The sequence below is a fragment of the Saccostrea echinata genome, unplaced genomic scaffold (genome assembly GCF_033153115.1).
Source record: "Saccostrea echinata isolate AGI-Se365-2 ecotype Australia unplaced genomic scaffold, CSIRO_AGI_Sech_v1 ptg000037l, whole genome shotgun sequence".
NCBI lineage: Eukaryota > Metazoa > Mollusca > Bivalvia > Ostreida > Ostreidae > Saccostrea > Saccostrea echinata.
In genome coordinates, this window is record NW_026889786.1 from 3,576,987 (window position 1) to 3,604,979 (window position 27,993).

At 31.6% G+C, this 27,993-nt stretch overlaps 1 protein-coding gene across 8 annotated transcripts; it reads right to left on the reverse strand.

The window, feature by feature from the left end:
* Positions 1-280: 280 nt before the first annotated feature.
* LOC133200212 (glutamine--fructose-6-phosphate aminotransferase [isomerizing] 1-like) lies at positions 281-27,988 on the reverse strand. 8 transcript variants are annotated; one of them, XM_061336019.1, is made up of 23 exons: positions 27,849-27,988; positions 21,941-22,048; positions 21,657-21,755; positions 21,433-21,558; positions 21,138-21,196; positions 20,914-21,042; positions 20,718-20,779; positions 19,822-19,901; positions 19,434-19,457; positions 17,885-17,911; positions 14,446-14,472; positions 11,807-11,912; positions 11,166-11,329; positions 10,453-10,646; positions 10,069-10,189; positions 9,581-9,738; positions 9,260-9,374; positions 8,848-8,975; positions 6,985-7,113; positions 6,734-6,772; positions 4,893-5,054; positions 2,521-2,580; positions 281-1,810 (listed from the first exon to the last, which is right to left on the reverse strand). In XM_061336019.1, exons 1-22 carry the CDS (start codon positions 27,853-27,855, stop codon positions 2,536-2,538), a joined length of 2,109 nt encoding a protein of 702 aa, XP_061192003.1. In that variant the 5' UTR covers positions 27,856-27,988; the 3' UTR covers positions 281-1,810; positions 2,521-2,535. The 8 variants fall into 8 exon arrangements, with proteins under 8 accessions (XP_061192003.1, XP_061192006.1, XP_061192005.1 ...); XM_061336022.1 differs by lacking the exons at positions 4,893-5,054; positions 14,446-14,472 and adding an exon at positions 5,460-5,621; XM_061336021.1 differs by lacking the exons at positions 14,446-14,472; positions 17,885-17,911 and adding an exon at positions 18,477-18,521.
* Between the last annotated feature and the right edge of the window lie 5 nt (positions 27,989-27,993).

A 27,993-nucleotide genomic window follows, 5' to 3' on the forward strand; every position in this document is an offset into this window, starting at 1 on the left:
TTGTGATACTTACGGATATAGTGAATAACGCTTATAACGAATTAAAATCATCTGTCCCTGACAATTCAATTATAAGCGAGTTTTACTGTATTGGTCATTACAGAATATAGTCCTTTCTGTAAGAGAAATGTTGACACAACTGCTTTCTTAACCTTAGGCTCACACAGTTATGTTTTCTGTCAGGAACTTTGATTTACACACCTTATCCTTATTCCATGCCCCGTTGTAGGTTACAATATTCCATGCCCCATTGTAGGGTACAAAAAGAAAAGAGACACCAGTGTTTTTATCCTGTATTTTCCCTCAATGTTTTGTTCACATAGCTTAGATGCTTAAAACATTCTATGGTTTTATTACAGCAGATCCCACAGGGTAAGCAATATATAATTACATGTACTATGATAATTTTTAACACAATATATAGTGATGCATATCTCCCATAAATCATAATAAGATCAACTACATAATCAGTTTTAACTGAATCAAAATAAATCAACCTCTAAAGATATTCAGTACACAAGGAAATGTACACTGAGGTTAAAGAGAAATTTCTGAAGAAAAATAATACGATTCTCACTACAGTGTACACTGGCTACTTTAAAAGGTAACATAGAGATAGTGTACTATCCAAAATTTGTTGAGTTTTTTTCTGATTGTCGAACAAACCCTGACTGTTGACCTGATTTTAATTATTTATACTGAAATACGATTATATGTAAATGATTTTGATACATCTTCATTCTACAAAAGCTCTCCAATTGGAATAAAAAATTCATAGCATCCCTTGCCAAATACTAAAAGAAATGCATCTAAATTTTCCTGATTTTGCATTAAAGACTAGTTACTTTATAAGGCCATGCATGGTGATCATGTCAAAAGATTGTCTATTAGGAAAACCAGATGAAGAAAAATATAGGCCATGTGTAAATGTTCTTTTGGTAAACATTCTCTAAATCTCCTATCTAATAGGATCAAAGAGTTTTTTTATAGTGTGATAAATTTACATAACTTTATCACATATTATTATCAGTTACATCACATTTGTTTACATATAAACAAAGCTCTTTTATCTTTAATATTGGTATTTTTCATTTTTTTTTAAACTATACATTTCAACAGATTTACATTTTGTTTTGCTTTACAATCAAGTCTGAAAATTCTTATTCAAGAGAAATTGAACAGATCTAACAGAATACATATTAATAAGTAAACAGTTTGTAAAATATTTGGTTTTCTTTTAAGATCTAACAAAATTATGAAGGAAATAATAAAAGTCTCTTAAAATTCAAAGAAAAGGAAAAAAGAATAAATAAAATACACATATAAAAACAAAAATGGGGAAAAAATAACAGATTATAATGGTACATATCTTGTATGTAGTGAAACGTACAAAAAAAATAACAGAAAAAATTGCAACAGCATAGCTAGGTAACATATTGTCTACAAAAGTCCACTCAGAAAACATAATGTTGATGTTCAATGCCACATATTTTTACATTATATAATGAAATACCGGTTATTAAATTATTTGACAAATATGTTGAATTCTAGACAAATACTGATATGTGAATCCAGACATAAAATCATAATTCTTAGGCAGATCTAGTGTCCAAGCTCCATAATTACATCACAATATAATCATACAGTGTTATATACAGCATTTTTCATACACAGTTTATGGTAATTCCTTTTGGTCCCCCACACTGTCATCAAAAAATGTGACCTTAACCTCTGACCTTGATTAATTTGTGACCAACTTGTTTTCTTCCTAAAATGTGTAAGTCTTCAGTAAGCCTCTAGGACGATCCACCTGAAATTTAATGAAAGATGATCATGAACAGTGTATTTCTGTAGACACCTGTACTAAACATGCATTATCTTGACTACTGATCAAGCAACAGTATGGTTATAATGTTCTACATGCTTTTTCATTAAACTATTAAATTTGTTCCTTACAGCTGCATTTTGACATGCAATTAATGACTACACTTTACCGAGTGTGTTAACTTCTTCAACTGTGGCAGGCAATCTAGCAAGGTCTTACAAACAATTGCAAAAGCCCTACAGCCCGTAACAATAAACAAAAATAGCAGAGGTCAAAGGAATAAAGTATATAATGGATGGAAAAGAGGTTTTGTTGGAAACTAATGGGAAAACATTATTTTTAAGAAATAAAAATTATCATTGTTGAGCATGACTTGTCCTTATCCTTACAATATTAACATATTTCTTTTAATATAGAATATACTAATTTAAAAGTTTAAAGTCATAACAAATTTGAATTCAAGTGTTCAGTCCAATCATTTTAAGAAAAACAAAACATTTTAATAAATGAAAATACCCTAGGTCATGCCATATTTACATGCACATTCATTTTACTTTTTAACTTTCCAAATCAGAGAAAAATCAAAAACCTCCCTCCCCAAGAAAGACAGAAATGTTTCCATAGAATAAATAAAAAAGTTATTTAATTAAGCACATGATGAGCTCATTCAGAACCGTAGACGTCGTGCTGTGTACCTTTTTTTATTTCGTTCATTCCACAGTCACACTTTTAGCGAGGTTCCTCGGACAGTCCACCTGTAGTATCAAAAATGTTTAATGCAAAAATCATTTATCTTTTCAATTTCAATAAAAATTTATTAAGAAATGTTTATTTATCTTCAATTAAATTCAGAATTTTTTTTCACTCAGTAATTCGTATCTTGGAGTTAAATGTGTAATTTTGTCTGAAAAACAAGGTTAGGGTTAGATATAATTATAAATCAACCTCATTTTATTTGTGACTTTATTATTAAGAGACTTCCAGAGTATCATATTGCAACTTCTTCCTGAGGCAGGGCCTTCTACACAATGAGGTTTTTTTGTACTTATATGACAAATTGTAGCTGTTTTGTTCTTCATTAGAAGTTTTGAGAAAAAATATTTCTAAATATTAGATTAGTAAGCATTACCCACAGCCTCACCCCTCCACTAATGTTCACATGCTTATCCTTTGGGTCAGGATTCAGATAATTCTATTCTAAACTATTAACAAGGTTGTTTGCATGATAATTCAATACCATTAACTGGTACACTGGTACCCTAGTTACTTTCAAGAAAACTCCAAGTTTTTCCTGTTTAAATTGACCTCTAGCAATTCGATCACCATCTCCTCTTGGGAGCATGCAGGTTTGAACAAATCTGAATATCAGTTACAAGAATATGTTTGCATTTACAGTCTTGTCTATCTTAAAGAAATTTTTGAAGAATGTCCTATATTATTTTTTTTTTTTTCAAAAATTTTGACTTCTTTGTGGCAACATCCTGGCCAGACCATGATTTGAACAAATATTCTTCCCTACATTATCTTCCCTTGTAGATTGTGAGGAGATTTTTCGATATTTTCTTTGTATATTTATGTTAACTTTTTCTTTTGAAGCCCCATCCTGGGTTAAACTGAATCTCCATCACATGAAGATGCTTTCATTTAAGTCTTGTCATTTCTGATTCCAAGTTCTTGAGAAGGAGATAATTAAATGACCTCATGCTATTTTTTACTATTTCTTAATTATATCCCATCCCATAAGAATGCTTCGAGGCAAGTTTGTTCTAATGAGGAACTTAACCATGTTATTATGCGGATAGACATAAAGATACCACTAGGTTACCCATTAGAGATTAGAGACTCTGGTCATCTAAATAGCAATGCGGACATTCTTATTAATCACTCCCTAAAATGAAGCTGATACTGAAATTTTTGCGATTCTAAACAGTTTGTCCTTTTATCATGCGTGTATTTGATTGCTAAATAAAATCAATTAAAATATTTTTTTCCACATTTCTTTTTTTCCCTGAAACTTATTTAAGTGATTTTCTCTCTGCTCATTTAGTTAAGTAAATTTTCTGTCTATACTAGTACATGTGAATTATATTTATCTTGTACAAACATATATGTACCTTAATTTATAAATTATAACCCACTATAGTACATGTAGGTGAAACAGTATGAGAACAGTTAAACAAAAAAAAAGTTAAAATTAATATCACACCAATCAAAAACACTTATTGATTATTGAAATGAGATGTGCTTGCAAAAATATACACAAAATATGTGTAGCAGTGTTTTACAGGACACTTCATAACAGCCTAGCTCCTAATTAGATTAAATAAGAGCAATACAAATATAAATACATATTTATGGCTATACTTAAAGCCTTCAAATAGGTATAACCTTGCATATTAACCAAACTCCTTTTGCACTTACTTTATGTTCAAATTATTAGTGTATTAAAATATGATAAACTAAAAATAGACCTTATGGCTACTGAGAAAATAGAGAATTTATCAATATAAATTGAGTTCCCTATTAAGTAGTGGAGAATTCATTTTCCAAGTTTAAATTCCATCACCTGCTTTCACCAATAAAGCTTTAGAATATGCATACAGCTGCTAAACCCCATACTAGCTCTTTGATTAATGGTGTATCTAGCTCCCTACAGATACCATGGGACCAACCATTGCTTTTAGGCTTAAGTTCTTTTTGTATTCAAAAAGTAAGCTACATAAATGTAACGTAAAACCATTTCAAAGCTCAACCCATTAAAAAAAGAAACATTTAGTGAAATGTGCATGTGTGGAAGGGAAATACAAATTTTAAAGAGAAAGAGATAGTAAGAAACAAATTAAATAGCTTCTAATGAAAATGCAAATCAATGTAAAACAACTTCACAAATTCCTTCATTCACTTATAAATATGCAAATATCTTATTTTTAAGCTATGAAATTCAGAGAATAGGAAAGCTCAGTAGTAGATGCTTTCTTACAAAATACCCAGAAAAGTTGGACATTTCTTCATATTCTAAATTCTGAGAGGTGATAAAAAACAAAACACATGCAATAACTTCTCTTACGTCATATCCTCTCAGTACCGCTATATGGAAAGAGAGCAGCTGCATGGGGATTACGGTGAGTACCCCCTGAAGACAATCTACCGTTGGGGGAACCTCCACATAATTATATGCATACTTTTGTGTTTCTGTGTCTCCCTTGGTACAAAGTAAAACGGGACGCCCCTAAAAGGATACCAGTTGATGAGATAGTGTTAAATATGGACTCACTACACATGCACTGCCCTTTGTAGCCTGCGGACACTAGACAAGCACTACACACATACAATGTCTGTCTTATCTCTACACAACTTTATACTGCAGAAAAAAACTCAAAATACTAATGACACATAAACCAGACATTTTGTTAATTTTTTTTTTGAAAAACATTGTTTTTTTTGTTTTTTGTTTTTTTTTTGCATAACAAAATGAGTTGTGCATGATGAGACAGATTTTGTCATAAAGAGAGAGTCTACAGAAGAAGAATGAGTATATATACAAGACAATACATAGAATCTAAGCATGCAAAGAACAGCAATCTGGTTATGATATCTCTAGACTATAGTGGGTCACTTTCTTAACCAATCTTACATCACATCCTCTCAATTGAGCGATATGCATGGACAGTAACTGCATTGGTATAATGGTTAGGATGCCTTGTAGGCAGTCTATAGTAGACGGAACACCAATGAACTTATTGGCTTGCTGTTGCGTCTCTTTGTCATCAGTATTGCCTAATACTATTGGATTACCCTACAATGAATAATCAGTGTTGTCATGACAACATGCAAATTAGTCTTACTTTGCAATGGAACATGCTTGACAGGATATGTTCTAGTAATATAAAGCTGCTGAGACAAAAATCTATATTTATACATGGACAATGAGAAATAAGACAATTTCTACAGAAAGTCTACATCAATTCTTATTTTCTATTAGCAACAAACACAGTGTCATTAGGTTACATGCCTCAGTCTATATCTTGTGATGTAATATGCATGGAAGGAAGCTATTGGTTAAAACTGTCTACATTGATAATTGCTTTTCGTGGACATAACTGGAAGCCAATCCATCTGGAGTTTATGACAAGTGTATGATCACGATTACAATACATGCAGTTATTCAATGCTTATTGACATTCAGTTTTTGAATGTAAATAAAGTATACTGTTATAAATGGAGGCCAATGAAAAAAATTATGCAGAAGACAAATTTTCTCTCCAGCATGAAGAATTCAATTCAGCAAGGAAGAAGCCAAATCAAATTTATACTAGAAGCATTTCAAAAACCGTTAAAGATGGCTCAGAGAAAATTTCAGGCTTTACTTTTAAAAGCTAAAACAAAAACTTGTGAATTCAACATGGTATTTCATCACTAAATTTTCATACTAGAAAACAGCAAATCAGTACCAGTTTTCTGCAAAAAAAAAGACAAGAATCAATCTTTTTCTCTGTAAAGAAATGGAAGCCAAACAGGATCACAACATGCGTGTATACTGGTCAGACAGACATTGATATTACATTGTATAGTACACAGAAGAACAACAGATAAGAGTCTTGTGGTCTGTAGTGCTAGCCTCATGTCATGACTACAATCTGGAAAGGAATCGCAATCAATTTTTGTTATAAAACGAGATTGTTCAGTATAATTGCAGTCCTGCTTGGAGAAAAATTACACTTGAGTTAAGGATCTGGCACAAAGCACAGACACATCCGATGGACTATAGTTTCTATAATAAAAATCTTTAAAAATGCAAAATCTTACTTTGTTCACATTTTGATAAAAAAAAGTTTTCTTTCTCCTTTATGAACATAAATCTGATATTATGTTATTGAGAATGGTTGCTAAGGTAACAAGGATACTTACATGTCTGGCCTTGACCTGTTGCAGAGCATTCATACATTTCTACAAAAAAAATGCATGTCAAATCTATAATTTTGCTGGTATATAAAAATACAAACAAACATGTAATTTACTATCAAACAAGCATTTCAACTCCTGTATCACAAAATGCTAGTGAAAAAGGTACACATACAACCTTGATCATTCCAGTTCCTGTGGAAATCATTAGCAAAATTTTAGTCTATAAATGAGTTGGATGACTGGTCAATACTTACTGGATAGACCTTGTCCCTGGTCACTACCATCATGACTGGCATGGCTTTATCCACTAGGGCCAGGGGTCCATGCTTCAACTCTCCTGCTAGGATACCCTCCGAGTGCATGTAGGTCAATTCTTTTATTTTCTATTAATGTAAATGGGTTACATATAATTTTTGTTCACCATCATCAATATAAAATACAAGTTGACATGTACTAATTTACACAATTAGGAATCATAATTTCATTTTAATTACAGGAAAATGTGAATTTCCATTATGGGGTCTATGAGTTGTAGAGGTTAACAATGGCTCGAGGCAGTCAGAGGGAGATAACTCTAATGGATCAGCAAGTATAATCTCTTAGTCATCAGATAGAAGAAGCACATTTTTTTTTTTAAAAACTGGTGTTAAAATATTAAAACTTATATTAATACAGTGAAACCTGTCTTATCCGACATGCTGGGGGAAATAAAATCAATGTTGGATTAGGCAGTGTGTTGGATTACCCAGTGTTGAATATTGCTGAGCATAATCATTAGTATCAGATGACTTCATACAAAAAAAATAATTTTTCATTAGGTTTACATACACATGTATTTAATTGTCAAAGTGTTTGCATGATTGTGTATTTCTTTGTTGTATAAAATATACCTGATTAGCATTTCTTTGACAAACAGCATTTGTGATGGATATATCATTAGTAAACTCTGTAGTAATATATGATGATTTTTTTAATGGACAAAACAGATGGAAATCCCAATTGCTTCGAAATGTTGCAATTTAATTTTTACTTACTGACAGTAGATATTAAAGTAAGTATTTCGTCTACCTTCTCTACACAGTGGTATTTTTTTTTTCTACAGATTTTCGCCATTGTTTATTTCTCAACATAGACTATGCTATTAATACCGTCACAAGACTTTTCATACAAATGGGACATAACTCTAAAACATTGTAATTGCGATTGAATTTAAATCAAACAGACGTAATATTTTGAAATTTAATGGGCAACTTAAAGCGGTATTGTTTTCTTCCGGCAAATCTTTTATGTGTATAGCCTTGCTTTATTCAGTGTATATTAACCCGGAAATGAATTGTCCATTAGACAAGATGCTGCCTTCAAATTGTGTATTGTGTACATGTTACACAGTAGTTCGCCGTACACATTTTTTTTTTCATTACAAGGCTTTATGAAGAACTCTGACTGCATATTTGATTTTAATTTCAAGCTAAAAATCTTATTTGATCTGTAAGGTAAAGGCAATCTAAATACCATGTACTCTTTTCTATTTTCTGTCGTGTGGATGCTTTTTTGTCAATGCGAGAATAAAATTGATAACAACAAAAGAGAAATGATTGCCTAATTTTTGGAATTCAAAAGCTTACATAAACACTTTCAAATTCATGTACATGTAATTATCTACTCTCTAAGTAGACCAATCTTGTGACCAAACGGGACATTCAAGTTTACTGGCCAGCGGCTAATTACGGTACCCCAGTGTAATTATGTCGGATTACTCAGGTGAAATCATAAGTAATTATCTAGTTTTGTTGAGAAAAAAACGCCGGAATCCGGAATGTACAGTGGTCGGAATATACAGTGTTTTATTCTATATAAATTATAAAGATTTTTGGGGGAATAAAATATGAGGTCGGAAAGTCCAGAGTGCCGGATTGCACAGTTGTCGTATTGGACAGTGGGCTTTGTATACCCAATATGGAAGCCCATAAATGTATAGAGTTTTGCTAATGTCTTGTTAAAATAAAAGAGAAGAAATGGTCTGGATTCCATTTACAGTGAATCTAAAGTGCATGTATTATCAACAGCATGAAGCACATGAAGTCAAATTGTTTTAACAAATTTACACTTGTACTCACCAGAGCTCCCTCTAGACATGTGGCATAGTTATATCCTCTCCCCATCACCAGCAAGCTCTTCTGTTGGTACAGCTCTCTGGCCAAAGTGTGCACATGTTCGTCTGTCTTCAAAACCTCCTTAATTTGATCTACAGCAGAAATGTGCTTATAGACATCTTCTTCACAAAACATACAAAACCATTTATGTTTCTTGATAATCTAGAATCTCTTTTCAATATGTATTAAAATTGATACTATTTTCGTCATTTTTAAATAAATGCATTCTTCTCGCATCACAAATTTCCCAATGCAATTCTACTGTAATTTTTCTGCATTTAAGGAGTACAATTACTTATTTTTGTGCATCTTTATGAGTGTTGTTACAATATTTATGTTAAATTCTGACCCCATCTCATACTATTGCCACCATTACCTGGCAAGTTTTTGAGTCCCCGAATGATTTCATTTCTCCTTTCCTGCATTGAGATTCTGTCCTCACACATTACAAGAGCAAACATCACAAGGGAGATAAACTGACTGGTATACGCCTAAAATATACAAAAGGAATAAATGAATAAATTTAAGAGGCAGTGAAAGCCATCAAGAATTTTAAGCATGTAATCCTCAACTTACAGAAAACCCTCATTATTTGAAAAAAACTAAACACTAATCAAAACTGTATATTAATGAAGTTCTAAAAATTTCTATTTCTGATCATGAAGGTTAAAATGACAACTAGAGATAGATATCTTGCCTTTGTACTGGCCACTCCAATTTCTGGTCCAGCATTAATATGTACGCCACAATGAGATTCACGACAAATACTGCTGCCCACTGTGTTAGTGATCCCCACAATCAATGCCCCCCGCTGTTTACAGTACCGCAGGGCCATCAGAGTGTCTGCTGTCTCACCTGGGAAAGATAGAAAATTAAACTACATATCATCAAATACAAATAAGCTTGAACTGTACAATAAAAAATGTACAGCATGACCATCCAATCTACAACCTGCAAGCTTTGAAACGACCAATGTAATGCAAGGTGAATGACTAAAATACAAAAAGATTATCTGGGTTTCTTTTTGCTATTCCATATGTGAACTGTTCCTTATATAAATAGCTGAAGTTGACTTATTTCAGTCTCAATTTACCTTGTCTGTTTTTTGTTTATCCATACCTTACTGATTAATGAAGGCTATGTTTACCTTGTCCATTTGTCTATATGTAAGCCATTTTCTCATACCTGACTGGCTGATAAAAAAACAGACATCATCCCGAAACACTGGTGTCTGCCGGTCCAAGAAGTCACTTGCTAATTCCACCACAACGGGGAGTTCTGTCAACTCTTCCATCAGCTGCCTTGTCTGAAAACAAAACATTCATCAAATGATTGAGTTTCTTCTAATAAACAATCTATGGCTGTTACTTTTCTTTTTACCACAAGATCAATCTGGATCTACCAACAATTTTGCAATGATAATTTAAATTTCAAGGCAGATCTCAAAAAGAAAGAAATAAGTCATTTTGTTAACAGAAGAGACTAACATTCTGTACATTGCAAGAGAGTCCACTTCTCTAAAATGAAAACACAATACTAAATTTTCATATTTCAATTAACAGAACTTACAGCTACTGCACTGTGATAGCTCGTCCCGCAAGCTATAAATAGAAGTCTTCGACATCTTCTGATCTCAACCATAAAGTCTTTGATTCCACCCAAAACAACTCGATTTGTGTCAAAGTTCACACGCCCTCTCATCGTATTTACCACTGACTCTGGCTGCTCAAAGATCTCCTTCTGCATGAACGAGCTGTAGCTTCCTGTAAAACGTTTACGAGACTAAGATGCAGGTTTTCTCACCTCAAAACAAGATTTGACAGAGATCTTAATTGAATACAGCAAAATTTTATATTAAATTATTTTCCTTGAACTTTAAACTAACATTTACAATTTAATTAAAACTTCAAGTACTGTGAGAACTGAGCTCTCAAACTGATATTCCCTGCTCCCATTTGAGAATAATGGCAAAGTTCATGTTTTGCTATGGGAAACCCCAGATATACGTCTGAATCAAAAGATAAAATAGAGGGTGCACAATGGCACTATATACCAGAAATAAAAATTCTGTGAAAGTGTCATTAAATTTTATTCATCGTTATAGGAGTTGCAGATAAGCGATGTCTACCTCCAAGTGTAACAGATGTATGGAGGGAAGTAAGACACCCCATCACTATATACCCCCCCCCACTTTTAAAGCACAGGGGGGATTAATAAATGACACTCTTTATTTACATTCATAAGAGAAGAAGTGTTGAACTGATTACAGATTGTATAAATACCTTTCATGATTTGTTGGATCTCCATTTTGATGGTGGTCACTTCACGTGTTGTTGATTCATCCAGGGTACGTTTGATTCGATGAATGGTAAGACAACCATTTTGTACAGCCGCTACATCATCATCCTCCAGAAATATCACCTGATTGGTGTGTTCGATTATTGCACTAAAATTAGAAAAGATTAAATTGTATTTAAAGAATGATATAAGATGAAACTGAGCTCTACAATTAAAGTTTCTATCTAAATATAAAATGTCACAATGTGTTCATATATGGGACTAAAAAATGAACAAAAAATTAGTGTCTGGGATTGTTAAAAGCTTTTAAAATTTCATTCCACGGCAGAGAATGGTTCATTTGTAAATCCAGCCACATTTGTTTTACAAAAGACGTAGTCTAGTGTTAAATATGTGAAACTTAATGCTTTGCATTCTATTTGAATTCATGAAATTAAAGAAAACATTCTATTGTTATGTTGCTTCAGATAGTATCACAAGTTTGTCAGAAATAAATACACATCTTTTCTTAGAACTAGACACTGGAATTTTGTGCATATTCAAATTATACAATGAAGACAGAAGTTTGAAATTGTATACTTATTCATATTTTGCTAATTTGTTTAAGCTTTCATTGACAAATTACCTGGCATCCGAAGCAAAGAAATACTCCACTTCCTTGTTTCCTATTGGATGGAATTCTGTCGTACTGTCCGTGTGATGGAGGGACGGGTTCATTAACCCCCGGTGATCTAAATCAAATCAAAATATAATCTTTAGTCTTTGAAAAATTGAATCATAAGACACATATCTACTCGAGGCTTTTAATTGAGAAAGTTGTATGGGGATCTTAGTTTAAAAATTCTCTTTATTTAAGAGATCCCCCCCTTAAATATTTACTGCATTTTGTTCTTGAGTCACACGTAATTAAATCCTACTTAAAATCCTTGAATTATTTTCAAGATGTTTAAATTAGTTAACTACTCATAGAGAACATAAAATTAAACCTCTTTCAGTCAATGTCTATTTGTGAGATTTTTTTCATATACTGTTCCATAAGTTATGTTCAATAGGTGTAGATTACTTAAAAATTTGCTTTGATCATTTTCAATAGTATATATGGTCAATTTATTCCACATTATTTATAAAATGCAAGATTCTGAACTAAAAAAAAAAAAAAAAAAAAAAAAAAAAAAAAAAAAAATCAGCGTAACTACTCTTAAGTGAAACTATCATACAGTGTACATGTAATGGGAATCAACACAATAATCCTATAGATACAAACATAGCCTGATCCATGGAGAGGTGAAATGATCCACTGCTCAATGTGTGTCTCTGTTCACATCAAATCACTATACACCACCCCCTCCCAACAACATATACTTACCACAATCTTCTCTTAATTTTATAGTAAACCTTTCCTAAGCTTCAAGATCAGTATTGATATTCATCAAAATTATGACTGTTCATTTGGCTTTTTTCACTTTATCTATTAATTATGTCTTTAAAAAAAAAAAACCAATACATTTATTTCTTATCATTTACAGTGTACCGGTATTTGCATATTACAATAAGTAGCCTGAGGATGCAACATGCATTATACAATAATCTACATATAGATGTATAATCTTTGTATATAGTATATATTGTACATTTTGTTTAATATATTATAATTACATACACAAGTATACAATATACCCAAAGATACAGATATTTTAACAATGAATTTCAATACAAAATCCAAAGCATTTCCTGACAGAGTAATTTCAATAACTTTTATTTTCATGGTTTTATTTAATTACTTATCTATTTTTTAGTTCAGTGTTAAAAGCTTTCCATTTTTAAATCAGCAAATATGAACATTTATTGAATCCATTATATCTAAATATATAACTCTTGTGTCTGTTAGAATTTATATCAATTATTTTTTGTACTTGTAAGCATTACCCTTGCCAGATAAACATTTAAGTAAAATATTGCAGAAAAGCTTATTAATAAATATTATTGTTTTAGTACACAATACTTTTATAGATTCTTATTTATATAAAAATCTTAAAACTTTTAAAATGAAGTCACTGACATAAAATCATAGGACTCCAAAAAAAAAAAAATAAGTAAATAAAAATTATATAGATGAAAAATTAAATTCTACTCTCACTTACTAGTAAAAAAATAACAAGGTAAAAAAAAAAAAACCCTGTACATCCCCAGTATTAATTATCAAAGACAGTTATTAAATTCTCAATTCCTATTAAAAATTGTTAAAAATCTATCATAAACATAGTATATACTTACTTCTACATTAAAAACTAATAGTCTGATTGAATAATTTTCAGTTTGACATCGGTCAATTAATTTTCCTATGTATGTGTGTTGGGGGGGGGGGGGGGGGGTGGTACTGTTAAAAATAGCCTTCAGCTTAGTCAGGATTATAAATTGAAAATAAAATTTAGCAGTCTACACATAGACTTAATTAATAAAAGATTTATTTGGTAGCAGATTTCATAAGAACCTGATAATCTACTTTTTGAGAAGAAATGCCCTAATTTTACATATTACTCACTATTACAAATATAATGAAATATGGAGATAACGAACAGTAATCAAGCTCAAAAGTCCATTGAAACTATATAAATCAGGAGCAGAGCAAATCCCATCAGAGGTGGGATCAGGTGCCATGGAGGAGTAAGCATCCTCTGTCGACTGGTCACACCTGACATGTTCCTTGTCATGATTGGGCAAATGGAAAAATCCATAGAAAATTCAATGTATAAATAATGGCTTAATAATTAGTATGAAAAATGTCACTCAGCATTCAACTAAATGATAGACTGTATTTGCTGACAAGATCATTGAATCAACCATAGAACTTGCGTAACGTTGACTTCGAACAAGACTGAAATCTTTGTTTCATCAACTTGTTTGTAAAAAGCTTGCCTCATTTTAGAAATTGTTTATACGTAGAGCATGCTCTTGCGTATTGAGTCAAGTGGGAGACATGAACTCCTTAAGCAGGTGGTAAGGGTAATATAAAGATGTATTATTTCCAAGGGATGTTTTGTAATTAAAATTGTAAAAGTTTTCCCCTTAAACTTTGTATTTTGTAAAAAGCAGCTACACACTACAGTCACAAATATTACTTTCAAGATATAAATAAATACATTCTACTTTAATTTGATACAAAAAAAGAGAAAAAAATGCTTGTTTTGCTGCTGTTGTTTAAGAGAGAAGCCATGCCAGACAGAATTATAAAGTGGCTGCCGCAATGAAATCAATATTCACTACCTGACGAATCTGTGGACAGGTCCCCTCCTGCATGCATAAATCACAAGCTGTCAACAGTTCGAGTGCAATTTTACAGTTTTAGCTGTTGTTAGTATCATTGTACCAGTAACTGATTGTTAATATATATATATATATATATATATATATATATATATATATATATATATATATATATATATATATATATATATATATATATATATACAGTTGAACTTCAAAATCTCGAACAGGGATATCTTAAATACCATGGATATGTCGAAGTCATTTTGAAGTCCCAAATGCTTATTCCTTAAAGCAATATGAGCTGCATTTTTGAGAATTTTATTTTGCTGTTTAAATGTGCTAATATGATAAATCTGTACATAACTTAAACCTTTATGATCAATTAGACTGAATTAAAGTATTAAATTGTTTCAAAAGAAAGATTTCTGTACAATGGAATTTATAGTATTATATAAGAAATCAATATTGTACAGGATGACAATAATTTAATTTTGCTTCAATCAAAGCTTAAAATTAGTTTTTCCATTGATAATATTAACAAGAAAAGTTTATAAACGTTCTTTTTTTTCTGTCATTGAAATAGTTATTTACAATATTGCAACAAAAATTTCCGACATCAAAGTTGCAGCTCATATTGCTTTAAGTATTTTACCCTGTATATGATATCTTGAATCCTCGGTAATCTTGAAGTATTTTCTAGGTCCTTTCGAGTTTGAAATAATGAGGTTCGACTGTATATGCAGGGGAGTTTAAAGATAATTTTCTTCTTGATCATGCATCTCTTTTTTGAGTTATTAATTAAATATGAGCTTTAGCTGACACATACTCTTTCTAGAATCAAGTTTGACTGTTAACATATACAGATATGTATTTCTCTTCATTAAAATTTTTACTTCTAATGGTTCAGAACACACATTTCATCTGAGTCGTTAGCTTAGAAATTTTTTTTTTTAAATCCTGTTTGTTTTGTCTGTCAATTAAGTAACCTTTTCCATGGGATTTTTTTTTTACTCTACTTGGACTTCACTTCTTACAATTTTTCCCTAATCTTTCCCTTTAAATTTTTGAATTGTTAAGTATGTACATAATCCAAACAAAATGTATTTTTACTTCCTGAATTTGAACAAAGAAAAACTAATTACAGGTCTACCCCAAGATGCTTGAAATATTACCCAGATTTTAAGCTGTCAACTCATAAAGACATTGTATAACCTTGAAAATATTTAAAATTTTAGTTTGTACTTTAGACAGTATATAGAGTGTATATTGCCACAATCTTAGACAAAATCAGTAAGCTTCATTTAAGTTCTTGCCTTGGGTTAATTGTTAAAAAAAATTGCTGTTCATAGCTTATGTACTGGCTGGTTACACAGGTTTTAAAAGCAAGCATGCTCAATTTATTAGAATCAATTAGGTATAGGAAATGGGGAAATATAAAAATGTCATGTGAGTTATACATGTACATGTATAGGCCAGTCTATTATCTGTACAGCCAAACTTTGAAGGTCTGTCCTAAACCCAATATACCTGTGCAATTTACTCACAAAAAAAGAATTTATATATTGCTTTTAATCATTAACAACACTGTTATACAAAAAGTTGCAACATGCAGTATACAAGATGGGCCACATGTACAAATGTGTGTAAAAATATGCACACACAACATTTTAATTACTACACCTGCAAAATTGAGAAACATATATCCAATGGATTATTCAAAATATCATTTTTAAACCAGTTCCATTATTTAAAATATTTGTAATCAGCTATAGGTAGTATGTGAGCACAATACATTATCTAGTACATGTATTCTTCATACATCATCATCTGTCCAAATGAAGAATGGATCTGCTTAAAATCTTTAACCTGGTCATTCATTCAAAATTCAGTAGACAGTGATACTAGTTAATATAAGCATCCTTTCATGCAACTTTTATACAAGTTTAAAAATAATAAAGCCTTTATTCCTTAATTCAACCGATTTTGTTGTTCATTAAATATTTAAGTATTTTTGATTATTTTGTATATATATTCATCAGTTCTAATTATTTAAGTAACTTCAACGAGATCTATGCCACTGCCAGTCAATCAGACCTGTGATCTATTACACTGTAAACACCATTCTGTCAGCTGTCAAAATCACACTAACATCTGGGATTAAAAACGAAAGTTGAATACCAATCAAGATGTTAAAAAAAAGGTATGTTCGTGGTTCTTATTGTATAAAATAGAAATTTCAAAAAAAATTGTGACTGGGGTAAAATCGGAGCTGGCGGGAGAGGGGAATCTAGAAATTCTTTCTTATCAAGGCCTATTGCCTGATCAGTAAATAGATCTGAACATTTCGCTCAATCCTGGGAACAGGTCAATATGTCCTATTTACCTTGGCTATTGGCCCCAGACAATAGAACGCACTGAGCTTTTCCCAACACCTCGGGAAAAATATTTTGGTCCCCTGACTGATCAGACATTAAATAATTGTGTATCATAAAAATACACACCTTTTTTTTTTTAAGTTTCTGTGAATATCATATTTGTTTATTCATTACAATTATTATGTTTTCAAATGTATATTGTCCTTTGCAGTGATTACAATTAAGGAAAACACTGTATAAATATTTTACTGCATTATTCTTAAAATCAGTTGACTTTTTTATTTACAAATAATAATAATTATATTTGTTATACCTTTAAAAATTTATTTCTATATAAATCAATACTAATAGAAGTCTAATATTTCCAATGTTTTACTGAGCGGGCATTAAAAAAAATCGATGTTTGACCACGGAGTGAGATATTGGACCTGTCGATGAGATGTTGGACCGCTTACATCACATAATGGGCGGGGTCAGCTAAATCTCATTTGCATTCGTTGGTGTTCAACATACAGTCATGTATGTCAAAAAAAGATAATAAAATAAATAAATAAAAGGTATAACAAAACATTTCTTGACTGTGTTCTCGGGCAAAATGCGTTTTGTCGACCCCTCAAACCAAACTGTTTGCCATCGGCCTAACGGCCTCAGCAAACAGTTTGGTTCTTGGGTCCGACAAAACGCATGTTGCCCTCGAACCCAGTCAATAAATGTATAATATTTACAAATAACTGTGAGAAACAATTAAAAAAAATACTATGCTGCAACATTCATATTTTCACTTCTTACTCAGTATGTATTTATCCCTTTCTGGCTTACAAGATGCTGAAAAAGTCTAAATATTATAACTACAAACATCTCCCTCAAACATGTTTTTTTAAGAAAGCATTTAAAACCAGCTACACTCTATAAAACACAATGGTTATTAGTGATATATTTATCTTGTTCAACTTTCTTTTAAGTGAAAAAGACAGAAAAAATGCTTGTTTTGCTGCTGTTGTTTAAGAGAGAAGCCATGCCAGACAGAATTATAAAGCGGCAATGAAATCAATATTCACTACCTGACGAATCTGTGGACAGGTCCCCTCCTGCATGCATAAATCACAAGCCATCAACAGTCTGTATAGAACTTACTACATGCTCAGTTTATCAAAGATATTAATTTATAATAAATTATAATGCACAAAAAATTAAAATGTTATAGTGCCCAAATTCTACAATTTCGAACTTGACCCCTCCCACCCTTACTCAGTGGTTAGATTAAATACTCAATTATTACTTCATTCATCTATAATACAAGGAAATTCTATAGATATACACATGTTTATACTACTAGGTAATCTTTTATCTATACCACCCACTGAATTTCCTGTACATAAGCATTCAGTTTGGATGCCGTTATATTTCATGCTTATTGGTTATATTTTTTGTTGTAATACTGTACACATATACAAGAAAATACATGCATAACACCTTCTAGGGCCATTAATTTTAGTTTCCATCTCCATTTTTATTTCATCATCGTTATGTTAAACATGAATTTTTTGGGGGAATTATTTCTATGGAGTGAATAAATTGAAACGGAGTGGTATGTGAATTGAAAAAAAATATTTCAAAAAAATAACAAAGCCAAAAATGCAAGCGAACATTTACCAAACAGTTGTAGTCTACTTATGTGATCGACCATAAAGGACCTTTCTACAAGAATACATAAATAAGTTTGTGAGAAGCAGTTAGGATGTGGACTGTACAGATGGATGATAGTGAGAAAATGGTGGGGGTATGAAGCATAGGTTACAAATATGGCTTCTGTGACTAACGTCAAATAGAGCCTCTCTTGCAGTGCTAAATATGTATGTCATTGTGTGAGCACTATTTTAACTAAACATATTCTGTGTTCAATAAAAAAAAGTCATACATGTAGTTAGTTTTAAATTCTCTTAATTTTGTAAATGTAATAATGATCTCTATTTTCTAAATGACATAGAGAGATCCAAGGTTCTAGGTGCCTGTGACCAATCTGAATATCTTAATGACAAATTGTACACAAAATTTAAATTATTAACAACTTAAGTATCCCATGTCCTCTTTGTGTTACTATGAATGAATGTTTTGAGTGTCTTTTATGTTATGTTTGAAATAATCTTGCTGATACATGAATTTTCCAAAGCTATCATCTACACCCACCCGAAGACAAGCTTTGGTAAGCAAAATAACAAAAAATGTTTGTGTGAGACAACACTGACTGATACACAGGTTCATTCTCCTTCTCTACAGGCTTTGGTTTCTTTTTTCCCCCCAATGTTCCTCATTAGTAATATATCTTAATTTTCCTTTACTATGGAGAAATCTTTATTTTTTTTCTATTACCTTGTTTTGACAAAATGCAATGTTTTTCTCTTTTAAAAATAGATTAAAATAAATCAATTAGCTCAAAAGAAATGGGTGAATGCTGATTAAAAATTAAATAAAAAATTAAATGAGTTAAGTATTAATCATCACAATTTCTCATTTGAAATATATGGAGAATGAACCATCTAGATAATTCAAGATAGATATATAAGTACTTATACATGTAAGTAATAAATAATTGTCCATTCTAATACAGACCTTTCTTTTCCGAAAGATTTGGTTCTACAATAATTACAACAATAAACAACAACTTAAATATATCTCTTACTTTCATGCTTTCCAAATTGTTTTACAATAGTTTATGGTATGTAACAGACAGAAGAGGTATGAATTCCTATGTCAGATTTTTCTGTTTTTGTGTGTTGCATATCTACTGATATTACAGATAACCAAACATGACATGCTTAGGTAGCCTCTGTCTTTGAAGTTTTTATTTTATCTGTAGTTATGTAACTTTTTATATTGTATTACAGTGTTTTGTGTTGAAATAAAATGCAAGATAATGCGATGATGTTAAAAATTCTTTCCCATTTAAAAAGGTGAGAGGTGAGGAGTATTGCTTTATTTTGCTTTAGATTTTGTTTACCTTTGCTATACAGGATAGGGATGTGATCTGTAGACAGCTTGGCCTTGCTCTTGACACCAATAACAAGTGGACTGCCTCGCCTGGGGGAAAAATCAACAACACAAGATCAACTTCTAACTGACACAAAATACACACATTAACATTCTCAGTCTACAAAAGAATACCAAGCTTGTTTAAAAAAAAAGTTGTCATTTTTTGGTCCTTCAAGCAGTGTATAATTATTTGTTCAGCTATTGCTGAAGAAGTAGAATCAAATAACACATTTTATTCAGTTTCTCATGAGACATGGAGCATCAGCTGATAATTAGTAAACAAGCTTTAGAGAGAGAGAGAGAGAGAGAGAGAGAGAGAGAGAGAGAGAGAGAGACTCTGTCCTCTACTTTACATAGTAGAGAATTTAGAGAGTTTTGATAAGATTATACATGTACTATATCAAACAGAAAATTTAATTTGATTTTGGTCTTTACAAGGACATTATTTATGTTCCCCTGCATACAGACTATCGTAAACATTCTTATGACCTACACATATACTGCCAGAATAAAGAAATGGGGACAATGTAAACAGAACTGAGCCATAAATTAGGCTTACTGTCCACTTCAGCTGATGAACAAACATCTACTAACCTACCACTACAAAGATCATCTCTATACAAATCAAACAGCACATGGACGTCAATTGATAAATTAAAATTGCCTGTTTATTTTTCGTGGACATTGTCTAGTTTAGCTGATGAGTGGGTGTTTTCTTGTCTTCAGCTAACTTGTAACCAAATATACACTACATATGCTATCAGATTGTTCCTATAAAACACTAATGACGTTCAGATCTGTATCAGGGTAGCCTCCTTTTCAATAATTCATTCCACATCAATTAAAACTCGTACTGCACTATACCTGGTTGAGACACATTCTCCTGGATATTTAGAACTCATGAATACCAGTGAAAAAGCCCCTTCCTACAAAAAGAATTGCACTGCTTCAGTTTGTAAATAATAAAGGCATTTTACACAATTTACTACAACTATGAAGAAAAGGTTTTGAAATAAAAAACATCTTAATTTTGTCCAAAGTGATAGATTGTACTCTGTACCAGCTGCTGAATAGTGAGTTCCACTAATTCTCGGAAGGAAATACTGGGATTTTTGTCATAGATGTGTTTGACCATTTTCACAATTACTTCTGTGTCTGTCTCAGATTCAAATTCAAATCCCTTGGAGATCTAAGATTTAAAGAAAAAAAAATTTATTAAATAACATGCTTTAACGAAGAGAAAGTGAATGAAAACTGTACTAAGTACAAAAAAAGTTTTCTTACCAAGAATGATTTTAGGTCTTTATAGTTTGTGATGATGCCATTATGCACAACAAGGAATTCTGAAAATACAAACCTCTTACATAATTCAAAATTTATCTGTATTGTCATCTCTAGCCAAGGGTTTCTGATATGCTACTCTCCTCATAAACCCTTGGCATACGGTTAGATTAAAAATTCTGCCTCTAAATAATTTAATGCCAATTAACAGAGTAAAACACAGGGCATTGAAACATGACAACTAGCGTTACATCAGCGTTTTGATATTCATTATAAGAGAATCATTATAATTGCATACCATTGGTGGTATCGGACCTTTGGGGGTGGCTATTTGTGGGACTTGGTTCTCCATGCGTGGCCCAGCGGGTGTGAGCAATTCCTATGTGGATGTCATATTCTTTCTCAAAGTCAAGGTCTGTGCTGTCTAAAAATAAAGCAGAATGGAATTAAGCAAGACTAAATTATGTATCCCACAATTTTTACCTGCAAGATACCCATGGTATGAATTACGCTTTGACTTACGGGCAATTTCCTCCTGTAGCATTGCTACTTTTCCCTTCTGTTTGATTGTTTTAAGTTCAAAGCCTCCATTTTTTGTATTGGTTCCCTCAAATCCAACTCCTGCAAATAATCATCATGATTAAATCTTGTAAAAATAAATGTGTTTCTTTGTATGTTAGGTTTATCTATAATGATTTACCTGCTAACATCAATTCTTATTTCTTAGGCAAACTTAAAGCAGATGAATGAATTTCTTATTTCATAATATGGTTAGATAACCTTGTAATTCTGTGACCTTGACCTACCTGCAGAGTCATAACCTCTGTATTCCATTCGTTTCAATCCATTGACAAGGATATCCAAAATTTCCTTCCGTTTGGCAGGAACCAGGTAGTTCAGGTATGCAAATATTCCTGTAAATAACACATAAATAAAATACCAAAGAAAGAGTTTTCAATATGTTATTGAAGATATAAGGGGAAATCCCATCTATTTTGTAATCTACTGCATGAATAAGATAATTTCTGCACTTTTGAATTGTGATTAAGCATGCGGAAGATTATTTATGTCATTATTTGCATTGAATGATGACAATATAGAATACATAAGTACCAAATAACCTTGCTAAGTGCACGTTGTCAATGACAACCTTTATTTATTTTTTTTACTGCATGTTGGAATCCAGGACTGGATTACTTATCTAACTTCCTAGTCTTCTTTATCAGACATAAATCATTAGATCACAATAACGTTTCATTTATACCAACTCTTGAATGATAAAGGTTTACAATGCATCGGATATGAATAATAAACCATGTCTTCTTAAACTATTTTCAGACACCATATAGTCAAACTGTTACAGTCTTACAGACCTAAATGAATAAATGAATAACCAAGGTGAAAAAAAAAGCACAGAAAAACAGGTTTAAAATTTACGACACGTTGATTGATCCTTCCTCAAATTCTCCTATACCGGTAAATCATTCGACTTAAGATTTTATACCTAGCGTGAGAAACAAGTGCATGCCTGAATGTCATTACAACAACCAATTTTTTTTTGTTTTTTTACAACTTTCCCTTGATATTGTCAATTTTTACCTGTTTATAATTTTTTATTCTCATTATTGATCATTTCAAAAGGAAAAACATTTGTCCTAGAAAAGTGGCTATAGATCTTTAAAAGGATATGATGTTTGTGTACAATTAAATAGGGAAGATTTATTTTACTTTATAGACCAGCTGTTGTAAGATTGATCTTCATTGTCATCATCCCTTATAATTATACATAAGAATGTTTTATTCTGATCATTTTCTGTAAGCCCTTATTTCTTTTTTCATTCTCCCTAAATACTATGCCTGCACCTGTCCACTAAATCAGTTATTTGTACATGTACCTGTGTTGTCCTTAATTAATTTGGAATCACCTGAACACTGTATAATAGATACTACCAAGAGCAGCTTTCTACAAAGTCTATTAATCTAAAATTCATTATCATTGCACAATAGAGAGGAAAAGAAAAGAACAAATTAAATTGAATATAATGATTTATTCTTGTAACAAGCTTAATTGTTACATAAGAATTTATACTTTCAATGAAATAAAGTTTTTACACTGAAAGTCAGTCTTTGTGGTCAATCCTCTTCCATTACGCATTAAGGTCTGGGAATATTTTGAGCGATCAGTTTTACGTAATTTGTTAAGATTGTTTTAAACTGCTCCCTCATTGACGAAAATGAAAATAGCACTGTCCTTAACTACGGTGCTATTAATTATGACCCACACCCTTGATTAACAGTGTTCATTATTCATGAATTACATAGATGTTACAGAATACAATGCACAGGTATGATCAGGTGTCTCGTAAACACATGCAACTTAAGTCATAAAATTCTTTAACTGTATGCATCATCTTTTTTTTAGGGACAAGTATTGAAATCTTTTAATTCAAGCCTTTTTTCCCTACGCTTATCTCTCTATTGTCGGATAATTCACAAAAGCAGATAAATTTTTCTGAGAAAATGTCCCATAAGAGGGAGGCTTTATAGATAGACAATAAGACATTCTGGAGAGATAATCTTTAATGCAATAAACTCATGTCTCCCTCAATCCTTATCAATTTTCTTGGAAAATGATGCAGTGGGTTTTAACATGGGTATCAGATGCACCATACAATGAGAAGATCAAGGCTATTGCCAGCATGGAATAGTTCTTTTGTCTCACAACAAAAATAATGGGTGAAAATACGGTTTTTAAATCATATAGCCAAAGAGATAGTTAGAATACACTGTGATTATATCAAAAGTGATATAGATCAAGCCTATTTAGATGTCTCAATTATAATTTTCTTCAAAAAAGTGGTATTTTTACAGGTTGATATTTTAATTCCCAGGTGTCAATTTGTCAAGCCCTCCAGCATTTTGAGGTACATGAACTCATGTAGATGACCATTTAGTTATAACCAGCAAGTCTGCTTCAAAATGTGAGTGCATACATGTACACATCTTAAAAGCTCTTATACAAACATTGCTGTGTATTCTCTCCATGCTTTATAAGACTTAGTCCCTGTAAATTAATACTACAACTGTGATAGGTCTTCAGATTAAATATTTACATAATGTTGCATGGGTATTTAAAAAGAAGAGGTGGTAACTGCATGTCTTTACTGTACGCAGCTATGTTAAGGAAGCTCTAAACACTAATCAAAAATGCTTTTTGGGCTTTGAGATAAATATTTCATATAAAGGTGCACATATTCAGTGTATCTAGTTCATTTTCAACATAGGGTACCTGCCCTATTTCTTCAGGAAAAATGTTCAAAGACAATGAACTATCTGTGAACAGAAATCACTGTTGTTTACTTACATCGGAAAAATTAATGGAAATGATGTACTCAATTACTTAATCTTGGTCTAACATAACATTAAGAATACTTTAATTCATAACAAATTGTGTCATTAACTGTAGATTCCCATTTATTCTATTTTTCTTCTAAGGGCAGATCACTCTAACTCAATAAAACTACCCTACAAATAGTACTCTTTAGTGTGCAGTGTTTAGAGCTTCCTTAAGGCTTCCCGAAGCTTTAAAATGCGCTCAAATCATAACATTTCACTGCGAGGTCGATTTTGGTTTTAATTTATAAGTTTTGTACTTTAGTACTTCCAATTTAATATAATAGAGGGATTCCCTCGGCTTTATATTAACATGTTTGTTATGATATCACATGACTTTGTTAATCACGTGACGGTCATTTATAATTTTTTGAAGTGCTTCACATAAATCGCTTCAGCGCTGCTGATTAACACAATAATTATTAACATTTTGTTATATAAATAAACTCATCGTTTCCTTGTGTACCCGAAATGTGCTTGGGAAAAATCATGGTATTACTTGGGTACAAAATATATCATGAGGAATTCAACTTACCTACAAATTTGAGGGTATTTTCCACACAATATCGTAATCTGTATTAAAACAAAGCCATCACACATTTTTCCCAAGCAAGATTCAGTTAGAGCACAATCTCTTCTTACAGATTTCCACAAAAAATCCCAGATTAATCCTCATTAATCACCTTCGCCAGATTCTTTTATACATACAAAATAAATTCTACCTCAAACCACGGGTATAAAACAGAGTACATTTCAAAAGTAAATTTTTGTAAGGATGTTAAACATGCTGAATTTCAATCAAGGGTACGTAAGCGATGTATTTTTAAAATATTCAGACATATAAGACTTAAAAAACCTTTAACGACCCATGAATTTTGCAAAAGCTATCTAGCATTTTACATCCAATTTGAAATAAAGTGTAAAATTCATGACACTCTCCCCGTCAAGTTGGCATTGACTTGACGTCATTTTCCATTATGACGTCATATTTTGGTAGTTCAGAGGAGTAAAGACACAGAGTGCACTGTGATTTTCTACGGGAAGCCTTAACCTACCTGTGTACAATGGGAATTTCTATTCTATGTACCGACTGATTAATATCTACTCACTTGGCAATGCATTACATTGTATTAGCAAGAAAATTTAAACAAATCAATAATTAAATGAAAAGAAAAATGTTATCAAATTAATTTCAAATAATTGTACCCGGTACTTAATAAAACGGCATAATTAAAATTTTGCTATTAGAAAATAAATTTTGAATTAAAGTAATAATTATATATTCAACAAGTACTGCATGCATGGTGCTCAGTCATAAAAATAAAAAAAAATATGGTGCTCTTTCATAAAATTATTCAACTTTGGTGCTCAGTCAAATTTTTTATTTTTAAAATGTGGTGCTCAGTTACAAAACTATTTGAATGTGCTGCTCACATACCAAAACTTGGTACTCAGTAGAGGTGGATATCGCCAAAAATAATGTATCGCGATACATATCACAATTTTTTTCCAAAAATATCATGATCGGTATTTTACACATAATTTTTACTATGATTTTAAATGAATTTCCATGATTTTTCAAAAAAAAATATATTGTGAAAACATAACAAAAATGTGGTGCTCAGTCACAAAAATAACAAATATGTGGTGCTCAGTCACAAAATTGGAAAAGTTGTGCTCCGTCTATAATTTCAAATATATCAAACTAACCTCCATCAATCAATGGTGTCATAGCTTCCATATTTATTTTTCACAAATTTGCTAAGCTAAGTTTTTTTTTTGGTTTTCTTTTTTTTTTTCCCTTTCTATAGAGATTTCATTTACTAACTTCTTTTGTGTTCAGTCCCCTTGAACAATATGAACAGGTCTGAAATATTTTCAAAATGACTTCAAAATCAGCAGAGTGATTAAATTGATTATTTTTTTAACCATGTGAGCTGGGTCAGAACTGCACCAACCACTTTAAACTTCCTAGTAGACCAAAGCCAAGCCTGGAGAGCTGCCTGATTTAATTTCAAAGACTTCTATTTATAGATGCTACCAGGAAGAGGTTTTCTGTCACAAAAGAATTTATGGATAAATATATATCTATTATTATTATAGCACCTGAGGTTCAAGTTTCAGAGTTGTCAGGCCAGGGTTTTTCCTTAAAACTAGACAATCCCAACATTACAAAGCAGTTAAAAGATATACATTGTCAAAAAGAAAGTAGACTTCTCCAAAATATATAAAAGTACATTTAAAAAAATCCCATAGGAATTAACAGGAGCAGCAGTCCCATAATCACTTGTACTTGTTTAATTGGCATCAAGATTTACATATTTAACCTAGACTGGCACATTTCAATTTCTTAAATACAATCAAGCATTAAATGGTGTTGTCATCAGTGTTTCAGAGAACTATTTTATCAGATAATTAACGAACTACTGTATATCACTAAATTTTCATGACACCTTATTTTCGCGAGAAAGACATTTATTCTTTACTAGCAAGACAAAATTTTCACAAATTGTGGTTACTGCCCTAGATAATCTTTAGGAATACTAATATAATTTTTATGTGAAAAAGAAATTTTCGTGAGCACATTGTCCTGCGTAATTATGCGAAAATAAAGTTCTTGTGAATAAAAAGTGATTTACAGTAAGTGAATTGAATTTAAAAAGATGTCCAAGTGGATATTCTGATAGTTTATTTTGTCAGCTTTTCAGACATGAGTAGCTGCGTAAAATAAAAGCTTTAGTTTATTTTGTGAGCTTTTCAGACTTGGAGTTACTGTATTTAATTACAATAAAAAAAAATAAATGTTTTATGACTTACAGAAATTTATAAGGAAAAAACATAAATCTTCTATTTTTAACATCTCTTATAAGACACGATATTTATGCTATTAAACACACAAATATGAATACTATAGACTGATGCTTCATCTTTCCCACGCCTCTCAATCCGCCAATGTAGTTTGAGAAAGAGACAAAAAACACTTTATTTCCATCTTTGGGATAATGTAATGATGCTGAAATATTTCATCATCATCTGAAGATGAATTAAAGATATTTTGGCATGCTAGACGTGTAAATCTTACATCTGCAATATGGTTTTTCATTTGAATCTTCAAGTGAATTTGTAGATCTATATTAATAATTATTGTACATGTTGTAAGTATGATGTCGGATACATGCATCATCTTGTTTCGTGTGATTTAAGTCCTAAAGAGATATCAAACGACTTTTTAACACTGCTCAAATTAAAAATATACACCATGAAGCAAATTTCTTTTATGCAATGGCTAAAAAAATGGATAAAGCTCGTCTGTCAACTTACCGCACATGTTGTCAGTTACAGTCCTCGCTCGTAAACAACGCCACGTTTGTAGGGAAACCCCTTATAACCCTTATCACTGTTGGCCGCTTATATCACTTCCGTTTAATAGAGGCGTTTTTCTTACAGAGTTTCGTTTCAAATGTTA